General features: G+C 32.5%; 3 protein-coding genes across 5 annotated transcripts; 2 read left to right on the top strand and 1 right to left on the bottom strand.

Moving 5' to 3' along the window:
* Window positions 1-3643: 3643 nt before the first annotated feature.
* LOC105802860 (B3 domain-containing transcription factor NGA1) lies at window positions 3644-5699 on the top strand. The gene has a single exon (XM_052623115.1). It carries the CDS (start codon window positions 4194-4196, stop codon window positions 5394-5396), a length of 1203 nt encoding a protein of 400 aa, XP_052479075.1. The 5' UTR covers window positions 3644-4193; the 3' UTR covers window positions 5397-5699.
* Window positions 5700-11069: 5370 nt separating this feature from the next.
* Window positions 11070-13300, top strand: LOC105802862 (protein ARV 1). Of its 2 annotated transcripts, XM_012634755.2 has the most exons (9): window positions 11072-11251; window positions 11341-11388; window positions 11518-11607; window positions 11754-11799; window positions 11904-11986; window positions 12092-12186; window positions 12350-12416; window positions 12527-12602; window positions 13061-13300. In XM_012634755.2, the coding sequence occupies exons 1-9, from the start codon at window positions 11165-11167 to the stop codon at window positions 13147-13149; spliced, it is 681 nt and encodes a 226-aa protein (XP_012490209.1). In that variant the 5' UTR covers window positions 11072-11164; the 3' UTR covers window positions 13150-13300. The 2 variants fall into 2 exon arrangements, with proteins under 2 accessions (XP_012490210.1, XP_012490209.1); XM_012634756.2 differs by lacking the exon at window positions 11518-11607 and having other exon boundaries at window positions 11070-11251.
* LOC105802861 (NAC domain-containing protein 6) lies at window positions 13195-15704 on the bottom strand. 2 transcript variants are annotated; one of them, XM_052624289.1, is made up of 6 exons: window positions 15192-15704; window positions 14821-15104; window positions 14543-14677; window positions 14261-14425; window positions 13888-14100; window positions 13195-13795 (listed from the first exon to the last, which is right to left on the bottom strand). In XM_052624289.1, exons 1-6 carry the CDS (start codon window positions 15361-15363, stop codon window positions 13634-13636), a joined length of 1131 nt encoding a protein of 376 aa, XP_052480249.1. In that variant the 5' UTR covers window positions 15364-15704; the 3' UTR covers window positions 13195-13633. The 2 variants fall into 2 exon arrangements, with proteins under 2 accessions (XP_052480249.1, XP_012490208.1); XM_012634754.2 differs by having other exon boundaries at window positions 14261-14431; window positions 15192-15700.
* Window positions 15705-15860: the final 156 nt, after the last annotated feature.

The following is a 15860-nucleotide window of genomic DNA, read 5'->3' as shown; positions in this document are numbered from 1 at the left end:
GGATATTTCTTGTACATTCTATTTGATCTTCCTTTTGATTAGTTTTTAATATGTTTTCAACTTAGGGTAATAATTTTGTATTGATCTTCAATGAAAGCCTAGAATAAAGAGTTTTTAAATATTTTTTTGCTTATTATAGACAATTGTGAAATGTGATTTCTATATTTTATGGTTATTGTTAAAGCTATGCAAAGGATCCTAAATTGGATTATTGTGGTGATTTTATAGAATTGCTTGGACTGATATTTCAATGAAGATTCTCATGATATTGGTTAACCCTTCTTATCCCATTAGGGTTAGCATGGTTTCTAGTTTTTAGCACCAATTTGGTAAGCAAATCAATGTCTTTGGTAGAATTTAGCTTGGTGTTCTATTATATTCCGAAGAAGAATCGATATTGATTAGTTCAATATAATCTATTTTATTCATCTTCCAGTGATCGAAAATGGTCTCTGAGTTTACACATAGAGTATGTAATCAAAGATATTTGGCTTTAACAAATAAATAAATAAAAGAAAAATAAATTGTTCAAAAAAAGTATAGGGATTAATTTTAACAAATGAAAATATAGAAAAACTACGTTAAAGGAAATGTAAAAGGAGAAAAACAGAGAGAGAAACAGAAGAAAATGGAAAACAAGAAAAAAAAGTTAAAAGAATGTAAAGAAAATAATTAAATTGCTCAAAACGAAAAAATATAGGGACCAATTGTATAATTTAACCTAAAATTTTTGTTTAAAATGATGATTTAACCTGCCACGTCAGCTTACCGTTACCTTATTAACGGCTTAATGGCTAAAATATTATAACACGATAACTTAAGTGACTAAAATGTAACATTTCAAACATAAATAACTAAAATGTAATATGGGGCAAACGAAAATGACTATTTTAATAGTTGACCCAAATATTTAATATTATAACTCTTTGCCAGTGATAAAGATTCCATACATGTTTTTTTATTAAAACATAAATTTAATAAATAAATATGTAAAATATTAAAATCATATGTTTGTTTTAATCTATAAATATATTTAATATTATAACTCTTTGTTGTGATAAAGATTCCATACATGTTTATTTTATTAAAACATAATTTTAATAAATAAATATATAAAATGTTAAAATCATTTTATTACCTTCATTAGTTTCTTGTATGATGTATGTTGCACGTGAATATATGCATTTTATTTTTATTATTTAACGAAATATTTTTATTTTATATAATTGAAGATGGATTACTTCAACATTTATTACGAATTTGAATAAATGTAAAAAACAACTCTATCGTAAATATCTTAAAGATTGAATTCAATAAATAAAATGATCGAGGATTAAGATTAGAGTTTGATTTAATTTGTATGTTTACCATAATAATAGATAAAATTAACTATGCTTTTAGTATATTGAAATTATTGAATTAACCATTAATTTTTAAATTTAATGTTAAAACATTAATTTAAATTTAGTTTTAATATTAAAAATATTTTTAACATTTTATATTTTAAATGCTTTTCATTTTAAAACCAAATAACAATATTATTAATTAAAAAGTAAATTCCAATTGTATTAAATATAATTAAATTTAAGTTTTGTATGTTAAAAATAACTTGTTTAATTGGGATGAAATTATTCTAATATATTTTTCAAATTAATATTTTGTTTTGTAAGTAAAAAAACAATTGAGATTAAATCATCTAATTGTATTACGAAAAAATAATATGAAATAAATTAAAAGTCCAAATTCCTAAAAAATTAAAATCATCATAATACTTCTTTATTTTTGAGATACTTTCAACTTATAAATGTTAATATATAATTCTTTTAGGCTTATAGAAATAGCAAATAGGTTTGACTAAACCATAAAGCACGTCAAATTCATGGTAAAGTACTAAACCTATCATTCATCTTAAAAATAATTTCGATATTGCTCCTGAAATGTTCATTCTTCCGCCTTTAAACTTTGTTTCATACTCGTGGAGTTGCGTGAATAATGCTAATATTTTTTTAACAAATAGTAAATCTTAATTATAACACTAATTAAATGACAAATAATTTAAATTAATATATAATACTCAATTGTGTAGTTCAAACGAATACAAGTTTTATTATACAAATAAAAAATATTATTGAATGCTGGTAAAAATAAATAAATTTTTAATGGCAATTAAGTAATATAATGAATAATGAAGAGTATTCTCATGGATTCAGAAAATTTTTAAATTTGTGCTTTTATACTGATTATAAATCAGACTATTATGAGTAAAAAAAATGTTACAAATATATTTATAAAACAATTGAAGTAAAAGCGGTTGAAATGATAAAGTTAATATATTAAAAGTCATAGTGACTTAGGTTCAAATATCATTATGTGCAATTTTCTAGATTTTATATAAAATATAAAATGATAAAATACTTTAATAATAATATTTGTTATTTTATAAAAGGAATGCGATTATGACCGTGTGCTTTGTTGGTGAATCTTATATTATGGCTCACTATGTTACATTTTGGAATTAGATTACATTGTTTGAATTTCCAACATTCCCATGAACTCGATAATATATTTAAATTATAGTCATGATCTTAAATTTTAGACCAAATTATATTATATTTTAATTTATTTTTTCAAATAAAATTTAAGATTAATTAAAAACAAAAATATCTTTTCTCTTAAAACTGAAATTGAAGATCTCATTCTTTAAAAATATAATTATTATATTTACTCTATAATATATCCATTAGCATATTAATTATGGTTATAATTATAATTATAAAATTGATTTTAAGATTATATATTTATTTATTAATATATAAATTATAATAAAAATAAGAATGGTAATAATTTTATAAAAATTAAAATAAAAACTAAACTTATTTTAAAAAATAAATTCTATAATAAAAAATAATTTAATAAAATATAATCCTACTTTCCTTATACCAAACTGAGTGTAGCAATGCAAGGCCAATAAACTGTAGTATAGTAGTAGATTAATGAGTGAAAGCTAAAAAGAAGGGAAAAAAAGAAGGAAAAACAGAGATAACCATAAATGATACAGTTGGACAAGAAAAGAAGAAAGACATGGGATTTGGGAGAGTAGAGGGGGTCGAAGGTGAAAGCTTGAAAAAGGGTTGATGAAGTTCAACTGCAGTAATGGGGGGTTTGGTTAGAAGTATGACAATAGAGGAATCTTTTTCTTTGATGTTGTTGGATCGAATGAAATGAAACAAATGGACTCAACTTTTTCATCCATTAGGAGCGCAGGACCAGCAGACAATGAATGCCACCAAAGTCAAAACTCCATTCCCGACCTAACTCTAACACTAACATGCTCCCTCCTCTCATGGTAATTGGTAAGCAAACAGCAGTAGCAGTAATAATAGACATAAATATAATAATAGTAAATAATAATGGGAATGAGTTTGTGGGCACATTTTTTATCAGTACAAAGTTGATTGAGATTTGAGAGTTAAAGACCAACTGGCCATTTGTTCTTGGTGGAGAAGATAATAGAGAGAGAGAAACCAAATATGATGAAAGGAAGAGCTCACATGAGTCGAACCAGATCATTCATGGGCCCCTACGTAGGATGAGTATTTACCTCCTCACCATTCTCCTTCTTTCTCTCTCTTTGACACCCCCCCCCCCCAAAGAAAAAAAAAATCAGCTTTGGCAGTTTTCTTTAAAAGAAGAAGCTTCGATGGAGGCAGAAAAAAACTGGGTTTAAAGCCCAATTCCTCCTCCTCTTCTTCTTTTTATGCTTTCTCTCTAAGCTAAATGCTAGGTCAATCACGAGAAACAACCTTATCCTGTTGATTCTCCCACGACCTTAATTTAACTCGTTTAGGGTTTTCACTTTTCATCGTTTTCTTTAAAGAAAAAAAAAAAACAAAAGGGTCAAAGAAAAAGCACCGACCCTGGGTCGTTTTTGCCCTGAGAACCTGTATTTTGCTTCCCGCGGCCCTCAAAGATCTCGAAGAAATCATGAATACTTCCAAGAAGCCATTATTTGCAGGTCAGGCTTTGTTTCAGTTTTATTTCTGCTTAGAAACAGAAAAATATTAGCAGTAGCAGCCATATATCTAGACCCAAAATTTCTTTTCCTTTGTCTTTCCCCTCATTTTGCCATCAATCTAAACCATATTATCTAGTGTGATAAAGAAGGTAATTTTTGGTGGTGGTGGGTCATCCTAATGAACTTTGTGCAAGATGAAGATCATGAGGAAAACGATGATGAAGTGACAAGAGAAAATACGAGCAACTTCCCGTTTTCCTCTTCCTCTTCTTCTGCTACTTCAAATAACAAAGATACTGTTGCTCAGCAACACCAAAAGCACCTGTGGTTGGGAACCTTAGATTCTCGAGAAGATTACAAAGTCCAAGTGCCTGCTATCAAATTTGACAAGAAACTAGGGCAGATGGACTTGTCACTTGGCAACAACAATGAATATCAATCAAATATTGGAAGCTGTATAGGCGGAGATAGTGGTAGTACTATTAGGTGTATTGAGAAAGAGCACATGTTTGATAAAGTTGTCACACCTAGCGATGTAGGCAAGCTCAACCGCCTCGTTATTCCAAAGCAACATGCCGAGAAGTACTTCCCTCTCCACTCTTCAACCAATGAGAAAGGGCTGTTGTTGAATTTCGAGGATCGAAACGGCAAGTCCTGGCGGTTCCGCTACTCGTATTGGAATAGTAGCCAGAGTTATGTGATGACCAAAGGGTGGAGCCGTTTCGTCAAGGAAAAAAAGCTTGATGCTGGTGATACCGTCTCCTTTCAGCGGGGCGTTGGGGAGTCGGGAAAACACCGCTTATACATCGATTGGAGGCGCAGGCCTAATGCACCCGATCCAACAACGCTTGCACATATACAGCTCCAAAGTCAGTTCAACTTTCCTCACTCTGTCCGGTGGGGTAGCCTCTACTCCATGCCTCAACCCATGTGCGTGCCTCGGAACTATGAGCCTTTGCATCGCTTGAACTACAGCATATATCCTAACACTCATCGCCAGCGTCAGGCAATTACTTATGGCAATGCGGGGCAGTATTATCCAAGGTCATCATCTGGGTCACATCATCATCAAATTGGAGCAGTGCAAGCAGGAGGAGCGGAGCCTATGGTGATTGATTCGGTGCCGGTTGTTCAGGGTAATAAAACTGTAGCTAAAAGGCTAAGGTTGTTTGGTGTGAACCTGGAGTGTCCTAATACTACACAAGCTGAATCTTCCTCCGGTTTTCCTCATGGCACAATAGGTTCAGATGACTCTCCTCATTTCTCTTCGTTTTCTCGACAATCAACATTGTCCAATAATAATACTTTGCGACAGTCCGGAATGCAAGCTGAATATTCAAAGAAAGGAAAATCTTCCTTGTCCATTGATTTGGATCTCTGATGAAGAGAAGATACAGTGAAGGGTTGCATTTCCTCTTCTTTTTGTTTGCCTTATCAGCAACATTGCCACATGCGCTGGATTTAGGAAAGAGGCCTGAATGATATTAATGAAGATCAGTCTTTAGCAGCCATCCTAGTTTTTTTTTTTACATATTGTTTTAATCCATTACTTTGTTGAGGTTTGGATCTATGAGGAGCTAAAGCTGAAAGAAGTTGCAACATAATTGAAAATCGTGTATAATACATATACAGTTATATCAGCATATTACCAACTTGTTTATCAGAAAAATCATATTTTTCTTTACTGGAGAGTGGAGATAACCATGGCCTTTCCAAACTGCATCCATGGCTTTTTTCCTAGTTTGTGCAGTGTGTGTGTATACGTGTATATATATCCCTCTCTTCTTTAGTTCTCATCTTAACATCAGTACATTCTCTTCCCCCTCTCTGACTGACAACATTTACTTGTTTTCTGATGCATGTGTAGCTGACAGCATATATAGTCTATAAAGAAGGCCTTTCTTTCTCTCTCTATCGTTTCTCTATGTTAGGTTAACAGGATATTAACTATTATATACATGTATATTCTTGGCTGGTTGCCGCTGAACAACTAAGCTGCAGGCTTGCAGGTAATGCACAGAAAAGTTGGAGCACTGTAAAGAGGTATTATCAGTATTTCTCGTTGTTAATTTGAAATTTTTTTTACTTATCATAACATCGATCATTATTGCCACTTTACATTTCCTTTACAGCCATGATCTTATCTGGAGTGGACTGCTACAGACAAAAAATAAATAAATTAAATAGGGTTTAGATTCCCCCTACTGATATATCAACTAAGACTGGACTTTCGCCCAATATATATTTGTAAGAACTCACATAACCTTGTTTGCAATTTTTTTTTAGGTTTATATGTTTGCATCATAATATCGTACAGTATATCTAATAAGTATGATTAAGTTTCAATCAGAACACTATAATTATTAATTACATAAAAAAAATATAGCTTCCAAAATGACTAGAAATGGTTATGCCATAATTTTAATTATAAGAAATCATATACATTAGTAGCCCTTGAAGTATATCTTTATTTTCTTGGTGTATACATATTATATATATGCATGCATGCTGACTGAACTACTGGAAACCAACAGTACTAAATATTTATTGTAAATACTCGTGTTTACTGAACGATACGTCCAGTCAAAATTGACTAAAATAGTAGTAAAAGCATAAAAAAGCAGTGAATTCACCCTTGAACCCTTGTTTTTCCTGGTTAACCGAACTGCATTGAATTCAAGAATATATAGATATAAGACCAGGTGATATTCATCTCTGTCATATTGTCACTTGTCAGTATCTATAAGATATAGAAATGTATTGTTCACTTTGATGTCTATAGATACTGCTGTCTTAGTCTTGATGAGAAGTTTGATGACAGATTTTTAAAGTATTTATATATGAAAGAAAATTATAAAAGCTTTTATGGCATTCGGTTCAACAATTTCTAGGTACTTTGTCTTATTCCGATGATTATTGAAATCCCCAAATCATGCATTTCATGCTTGGAGCTAGCCATGCAAAATACTTATATATAATGCATAGAATTGACCGTGTTAACTGTAGAATACTTAGAAAGTCTGTAATTTGTAAGACAAATAGGAGAAGACAAAGAAAAGCTTTGGGATTGCATTATATGCGGAAAATCAGTTAAAACGTCAGAAGCCGAAAATGTGAACAATGCATGACATTTTCATTTCTGAACATTGTTTTCTGCTTATGGAAGTATTGTTGATGGCTTTTTCGGTGGGAGAACTTATGGGCAGAACAGAACAGGACCCACAAAGCGCAAACCATGATCAAAAGGATGTCGGAGTTTGTGCTAGTCTATTGCCTAAGAAGGCGGAAAAACAAAGGAGCCAGTAGTATAATTTGATCATCTGTTGTTGCCTGTAGTCATGCAGTGCAAATTTGATTTTTTTTTAAAGAGCACTGTTATAACAACAAACTAGAAAGGTGGTACGTATGAGGTAAGATGTTGAAGAAAAGATATAAAATACCATACATTTATCTATATGTATTGATGGTGGGGGTATGGATAATGGATCTATTATATGCATGCCTTACCTATATACAGTTGCACTTGCACTACATTACGCAAAAGAATAGAGGTTGGTAATGTTTGAGAGCCATTCTCTTTACATGAAATACGTAGCTAGCTAGGCTTTTCTTTTGCCATGGGTTACATTAGGACTGGCAGATAACTTGTATAGATGAACACACACAGAAAGAATTCTTTTTGATAATTGGGAGAGGGAAATGGGGTTGTTTGGGATTGAATCCAAGTTCTTATGCATTAAACATAATGCTTTTGCGACTAGACCGAGAGATTGTTGGCAAAGTATATCAATATTATGTCCCTTCATTTGTGTTTGAAGATTACGGTTTCATTATTTCTAATTCTAAGAAAGGTAACATACACATGTATAAATCACATTAGGACTGTTAGATATGAAATTAAATTTGGTGAATGGTGACTATTCTTTTTGCATAATTTCTAGACCATAGAAGAAATATTCTAGGCCAACACAAAGATCAGACATGGGTTCTGAAAAGGAAAGCTAATGGGAATCCTTTAATGGCCGCATCGTTTCATATTTTTGTTTGTGCTCCATTGGTTATATATATGTTTATATTGAAATCATGTGAGGCTATATCTCGCATCGATTCCCGGTAAGCTTAAAGGACTCGAATCAAGCCATTCTATACGTGTTTGCTGATAGTTGTGATGATAGTGCAATGGGAATTTTCTGGAAAATGTTCTTTTGCCACTGTAACAGGCACTGATAAACCCGCCTTTGATTCTTCTCACCATGAAGTGCTATTTCATCTTCACTGTGTGCCATCTGAGACAAGCCTTTTAACCATAGATGAAATGTCAGAAAATTCCAAATATAAGCATTATCTAAAAAATGAAATGAAATATCTATATATTATGGATTAGCATCAAGGAGACCTATAATAATATTGCAGAAACAAAGCAAAATTTATGGGGTACCCCATTTTTTCCCCCCACATTATATACTAATAGATTGTGCAGCTTTTTCAGAATATATATATTATGGTAGCTAAGATTAAAGCCATTGATGTTGGAAAGATTTTGCATTAAAGCAAAAGGTGTTATTATGTTTAATTTTAATAATAGTAAATATGAGAGACAAGATGGGTGGAATTATTGTTAAATAAGGATTTCATTAATTTCAGTCACAAGATTCCTAGCTACGCTCAAAAAGAAGGGGGGTAAAAGTCATTGAAATTTGAAGTCCCTTACACCTATAAAGGGTGATATACATAGGCTAGGTTTTACATAGGCATAATTGATGATAATAAAGAAGCCGCATGTGCGAGGGTACAGATATGATGAACAGAAAAGATCCATAGCCTATTAAAAAAAACACAGACATAGAGTGGCTTCTTTCATTCTTGATTTCACTGTTAAGTTTTTCCTTTAATCTTCTTTCCTTTTTCGGCACCTTAAACATTATTTTTCACTTCATACTTTATAATTTTGAGGCTGTTGCAGGAGGCGTGAACCGTCCAAACTCTCTTTTGGGTGTCTTATATATATATATATGTCTGTGTAGGAGTATAGGAATAGGATGGTAGGCTGAAAAATATTGCATGGGCCACGTTGTTGATATGAAGTTAATGCCATATCTAAGTTTTGATAAAATGGAAGATATGCAAGAAAATGATATGCTTTTCGCCTTCATGAAAGCTTTCTTTAACTGTCACTATATATGACTGTATGTTTGATTTCTTTAAAAGATTTATCATTTATTAGAAGAAAATAAGTAAATAAAATTATGTGAGATGGGATTCTTTTCAGCTCTCATTATACCTAAAATGTAAATATATTGTTTGATATAATAGGGATAAAAATAATAATGCCAAAGTGCAATGTTGATGCCGCGAGGAGGGTCTCGGTGGGTTTCGCTGCTGTTATTCGGAACTGTAAAGGTAGGCTAGTCGAATGTTTTTCCGGCTTTGTGAATGCTTATTTTAGTCCATGTCTGGCCGAAGCTTTTGCAATTAGGAGGCGCTATCCTGGCTTAAGTCATTGCAATTGAATAATATTGTGGAGTCGAATCGTCAAGTGTTGGTACATGCCCTCGCGCGCTCGCTCGATGATGATTTTGAGTTGGTTGTTCTGGTTCGTGATTGTCTGATATTTCAAAGTCAATTTAAATATCTGTCTTTTCATTGTACTCATGAGTGTGCTAATAAGGTAGCTGAATTTTTGGCTCGAGTTATCTTATGTTATAATATTTATTCGAAATAGGAGTTTTCCACTTTTCTTCTTTCTTTTTTTTTTTATAAGATCAGTTGATTTAAATTATTAATTACTTTTCTCTGCCGATTTTAATTTCTGCTTTGATTTAATTTATAGGTTTATTGGCTTAAAATAAAAACAATATCTTATTTATTTAACTTTTAATTTATAATAATTATTCTATATGTTAAAATTAAAATGGTGGAGAAAAAAGTCAAAGCAATTGTAGTTCGGTCCATTGCTAATGCCATATATATCCATTATCCATAAGAGTAAGAAGGTAACCTGCTGTATATAAAATTTGTCCATTTATAGAAAATTTTGCCTGTTTTTGATGGGGGCAAAGAGCTAGAAGACTTTAAAGAATTTGTAAGCCTTTAGATGGTTATAATTCCTCCAAATAGATTTTGATGATAAGACAATTAATAATGCTTTTTTAAATTTAATCTTTTTGGTACATTGGGAAATGTAAATGTATAATATTATTAGAGCTTCAACCTTAAATTTCCAGGTGTAAACATAAAGCTGTTAACCACTTCTATTTTAGATGGTTGTTTTCTTTTTGTTAAAATTAATTAATTCAATGCACTAATAGGTGAAAATATTTTATAAAACAATCATTAGATTAATAATAGAAGCTAAGTTGCTAATGCAAGAGGACGTGGTTTCGAGTGTGTTGAAGTGCATTATCCTCCTATTTATGAGTTGAGAAAAGACTAGTTCTAAACATTGTGTCCCAATAAACAGATATTATCAAAATCTACAATAAAATTATTATAAAAAATAATCTTATCAATCAATTAATGAATATAGGTTAAAATATGATGTTACTTGTATAAAATTTGATTTTGGTCCCTATATTTTAAAAATTAAGAATTCAATCCTTTTATTGTTTTTCAATTTAAAACCCTAACCCAATTAATATTGTCATTGATAGTTTCTATAAAATTTGTCAATTTAATATATTTATTTTATATCAATTATATGCCATGTCCAACCTAATCAAAATTTTAAGTTAATAAAATTTGACTAAATATTTACAATTTTAATGATTGGCTCATATGTTTCAAGCAAAAAACGTATGACTTAATTATCAACTTTTTAAGCACCGAGACTAACAGCATATTTTAACTATAAATAAATGAAGAAATAAGTATGAAAACTCCTAGACAAGTCAAATGGGCTTTCCTCATATACCTCCTTTGCAAACATCGGGGAGCGGTTAGGCCTTTCCCTAAACATTGGACCTTTACAAGAAAGTTAATGATCCAAACAATGTAATGGGTCAGATCCGGAGTCTGTTCAACCCGATTATTTCCAAAAGAATGAGGTTCTGTTTCCTTTTTTTTTTCTCACCGTCAAATTTATTTTAGTGAAAGAAAAAGCATAAACGAAAGTTGCTAGATTTTGTTTTCTCCTTTTTCTCTTTCGTGTTAATGGAATACCGGTGTGTCCAGTGCGGGTTTCGGATCAAAACCCTATTCGTTCAATACTCACCGGGAAACATTCGGTTGATGAAATGTGTAAGCTTTCAATTTGTTCCTTATTTGAGAAAATCAGCTTCTTTTGTTTTCATTGACTTATTAACTTTTGCATTTGCATTTGTTTATAGGTGAACTGTAAAGCAGTTGCTGATGAATATATTGAATGTGAGCTCATGGTAAAGACCTTAATTCTTTTTATGAAAGTTTTCTTAAATTCCCCTAATATTTCTTTGTTAATCTACGGGAGTAATTTTTACTAGAATAAAAAGAAAATTGGGTTTATTTTTATTTTTAAATTCGTGTAGATTGTTTTGATTGATTTAATATTGCACAAGCCAAAAGCATACAGACATGTACTTTTCAACGTTCTCAACCATGAAAGAACCCATTTTCAGGTATAATTGAATTGTTTGGTTTTACACTGTTATTCAATTTAGTTTGGCTATTTGTTTAGTTCCTGAAACATTAATTTTGGTCTTTTGTTTAATTATCTGGACATGCTGCCTCTGACATGGAATTGGGTATTTTGAAAATTTTGCAGGGTCTCTTGTGGAAGTCATTAGTTGGTTTTCTTGTACTGGATGCATGTATCCATATGGTAGCAAATTTTACTTAATAGATATTGTTTGATAATACTGTTCAGTAATTTTTAGAATTCTTTATACTAAATGGGGTTCCTTAGCGGTCTAAGACAGAAGTTTGCTTGTCAAAAAACCTGAGGAAGAATGGGGCACATCCATGAGCATTTCTTCAATTTTTTGGATATATCGTAAGGTTTGTTCATCTTATGGAACTGCAAATAAATTTCGGATTCAATATTTCTAATGTTTGGCCCTTTAGATAATTTCTGATGAGTGTCTTTGCTAATGTCAATTGTAGATGTTGATGGATGTATTTCTTGGGAACTATATGTTTCTGTGTTCTTTCCTTTTTGCAATCAGGAGCCTGCTCAAGACATCAGCTCAATTCTCCAGGTACGTATTTGCATTTCTTAGTTGGCTATCTCTGGCATGTGAACTTTGAGAACAGGTTAATCATTTCTGTACTCATTCAAATGGTTATCATGGAGTAACTATTTATTGTATACACCTCTGTTTCATTGCAATTAATGTACCTTTTTGTCTCTAAACTTCATAGGTTCAGAGATCTGTTGCTTGCAGTTCTAATTTCAAGTTACTTCAAGATTCTTCTCACTGCCATGATGGTTTGCTTTCTAATGCCACTTGGCCTACTGACTAGAAAACATCACACTGGCTTCATTTTTTTCCTTGTATCCAAAGATCATCCATTTTACTCTAGCTTTTCATTCTGCAGGTTTGGGAGTTTCCACCTGCAGTGATTTACATCATTGATTTATTTGTTTTATCATCTAATACAGTGGCACTAAAAGGTCAGATAATCAGTACTTTACAGTTTTTCACATGACAAATAGCCAACATTTGTGTTTATATACATTCTTCATAGTTGTGATTGTTGTTTCCAAACTACTGTGTGTCTCCTGCATGAGCCTTGAATGTGGTAGAGAACATGTATTTGCTTTCTTTTGAATGTGATAGCTTTCAGTAATCATGGATAATACGGGCAGATTAATATGCCCCTGGTGGAACATGGAATTTAGACAGTATTTAGTAATTGTCATAACTGACTCAAGCTGAAAGGTGGGGAGTGGGAAGGAATGAGGATATTATGAATGATTGAAGATTCTATTCATTAAAAATATTGCCATTTGTGTTGCTGGATATCATGTTTCTCTTTTGATTTTGGTGGCACTTTGGTGTATGATATCTCAAATGTTTTCTTGAACAAACTCTGTGTTAGAAACTGATGAACTGTTTCCTTGTGAACCAGTGATAACCAAGTCAACTATGAATCGATGTATAGGAGCCTGCTTCATCGCACATGCCATAAAATTTTGTATAACACAAGCATTTGCTTAAGACATTGAGATACCGATATATATATTTTTGAATGTTCACGCGATATTGAAACTAAAAATAGCTTTTGATCTTTCAATCTTCTGTTATGTGTACTCTAAATTATTTGTAAAGGCACTCATAATATACATATATCAATATTCTCCTTCAGACATGGTTCTACTGTACTTATTTTATAGCTTACGTACACTGATACACTAAGGTCTCTTTGACCTCTCTAATTTCCTGTGAATTGTATGTAGTACTTCCATTTTATTCAAAGGCTGTTCTATCATAAGAATCAGCTGTTCGGTAATACAAGGAGAGTACTTTTCCAGAACTTAAGCCGCTTCAATGTCCTCAACACTGCTTAGCCCTCATGTTCGACTCATGGCCTTTTACTCGATGACTGAATTGGCCATGAATCATTCATTGAGAAGTTGAAGCTCTGATTTTTAGTAATTAAGTTGGGCTGCTTGCATGTGAAGATTTCAGGATAATCTTCAACTTAATCGGTAGTGATGAAAATTGAATTACAAAACTCATCCTGTTCATTGGTGCTAAACTGATGATTTTGAACCTCATCTGGGTTTTTAGGTGGTTCTGGCAGGGGTGATAATTCAGCCATGAATAACCCATTGTGTAAGAACTCATCAAACCCTGATCCTCCCTGAATCATAACCCCCCCCCCCCCCCACAGTTTAGTTATTGCTCCATTCATCGCCACATAATTTTAATTGAAAATTTACTCTCAACGCTTACCATTGAAATGGAATCCACTAGAACATGATTTTCGAAAGCCAAGCTAGAGCCCTGCTCAGCAAAAGAAGTATCATGTTGATTGTTATCTCCATTTGAGTACGATGGATCATTAGCTACCAGACCCGAACTGCTCCCTACTTCATTCATGGTCCAAACACGGTCATTGGGTGTTCTTAGCTTCTGATATGTTAGATCACTAAAGCCTTCCTGGTTCTGAATCATAAAGTAAAAAATGGTTTTAGATGCCTTTTTCATAAGTTCATCACCCACACGAAAAAAGGAAAAGAATGAGTCGAAAATAAAAAGAAAAATGCCCCAATCTTACTTTTGGAATATCAGTATTGGCATTATAAATTTGGAAGTCAGAATATACCTTGGGGTCTTGTTTGTCATGAACAAAGTAAGGTTGGTTGCTGTAGAACTCATCATTCTTAATAAGAAGAGAATCCACAAATTCATCAACAGTCTGTTCATTGTTGACTAACTCAGATTGAATTCCACTATATTCACTGAATGCCACCGGCTCTGTAGAGTTTAACTGCTCCTGAATCATACGCAAATAGGTGGTGAACTTTTGATTTGTCCATTATCATTAATGTGAAGAAAATTTTAAAATTTTAAACCAAGTGTTGTTAGTAGGAATTAGGCATCTTACCTTTGGAACTCCGTTGTTTGTACAGTGGTTTTCTAAGTTGGAAGAAGGCAAATATTGATTTGATTGCTCTTCTTCTCCGATCGAAACATTTATCTTCCCATATTTTTTCTTCAGTTTACAAAGAATTAAACTTTTCTACACAAAAATTAAATGAAAAATAAAATCTATCATACTAACAGAAAACAGAGATATAAAGGGTTAAAAAAAGAAGAAAAAAGGTGATCCCATCCATGCATGGTGGCAGCTAGAATACAATAGAATATGTACATAGAACATACTTGGTTTGGAAGATTAAGAGTGAGTTCAAACTCATGCATGACCCACAGGGTCTTATTTGCTTTTTTGTTTTTAACACAAACACGACCTTTGTAGAACACCAAGGCCTGTCTGGTTCCAGTTATCTTCTTTCCATCGCATGTTGTCACTATTGTACGAGATTTCCCGGTTGGATTCCAGTAACCTTGCTTCGTCACCCTGTTTTTTCGTTTACTATTGCGGTACTTGTATCTTGGTGAGCAGAAGAAATACCAGACGTTGTCACCTGACACTAACTCCGACCGCCCTGCAACCCACGATCAAAGGAAACGAAATATATATATTCCAAAAAGAAACAAAAACCCTTTCCAGGACATGCAAAAAGTGGGTTTACCAGGCAATTCCGCAGGTTCGAATTTGCAGATGTCATTGAGCTGAGTAATGACTGGAACGAGTGAATCACCGAGTTGGACAAAAGAATCACGATCGAGTTGTAGTTTTTCCCATAGAAGCTCGATGGCTTCAGCATCTGTTGGGTGGAACCTGAATCCCTTGACGTAGTTCATTTCTTCCAAAGTAGCTAGTTACGTACAATATAATCCTCCCCCCAGTACTTAAAATATTATACTACTGGCAAGCGGTCTTTGTGATAGCACCGGTAAGTGTGCTCAAATTAAAATCAAACTAATTGCAAATGACAATGCCTAAAATGTCCTCACTGTTTATATGTGCAATGTTTTGCTTTAATATAAAATTTATATCTAAGTTATCATACGATAAACTTGAAGCAAGAAAACAACAAGACATAATTTAATTTTTGATAGTGATCAATAAATAATGGAAAAGTAAGTGATGAGGGAGGGAAGAAAATATGGTGTGGAGGATTCAAAACTAAATGGAGTAACCAATCATCTGAAACACTTTGTATCTAAGTTTGGAAAAAAAAGGAGCACTGGAAGAGTGAATTGCAAGTTTGGCTTGTGGAAAAGGCGCAACATCTGACCCCACTAAACCGCGTTTGATCATCAGAGGGGTTTGTTTTTTTCTCATCTAGTCTGTATAA

The sequence above is a fragment of the Gossypium raimondii genome, chromosome 11 (genome assembly GCF_025698545.1).
Source record: "Gossypium raimondii isolate GPD5lz chromosome 11, ASM2569854v1, whole genome shotgun sequence".
Taxonomy (NCBI): Eukaryota; Viridiplantae; Streptophyta; class Magnoliopsida; order Malvales; family Malvaceae; genus Gossypium; species Gossypium raimondii.
The sequence above is the reverse complement of the archived record's forward strand: the minus strand, read 5'-3'. Positions and strand labels throughout refer to the sequence as shown.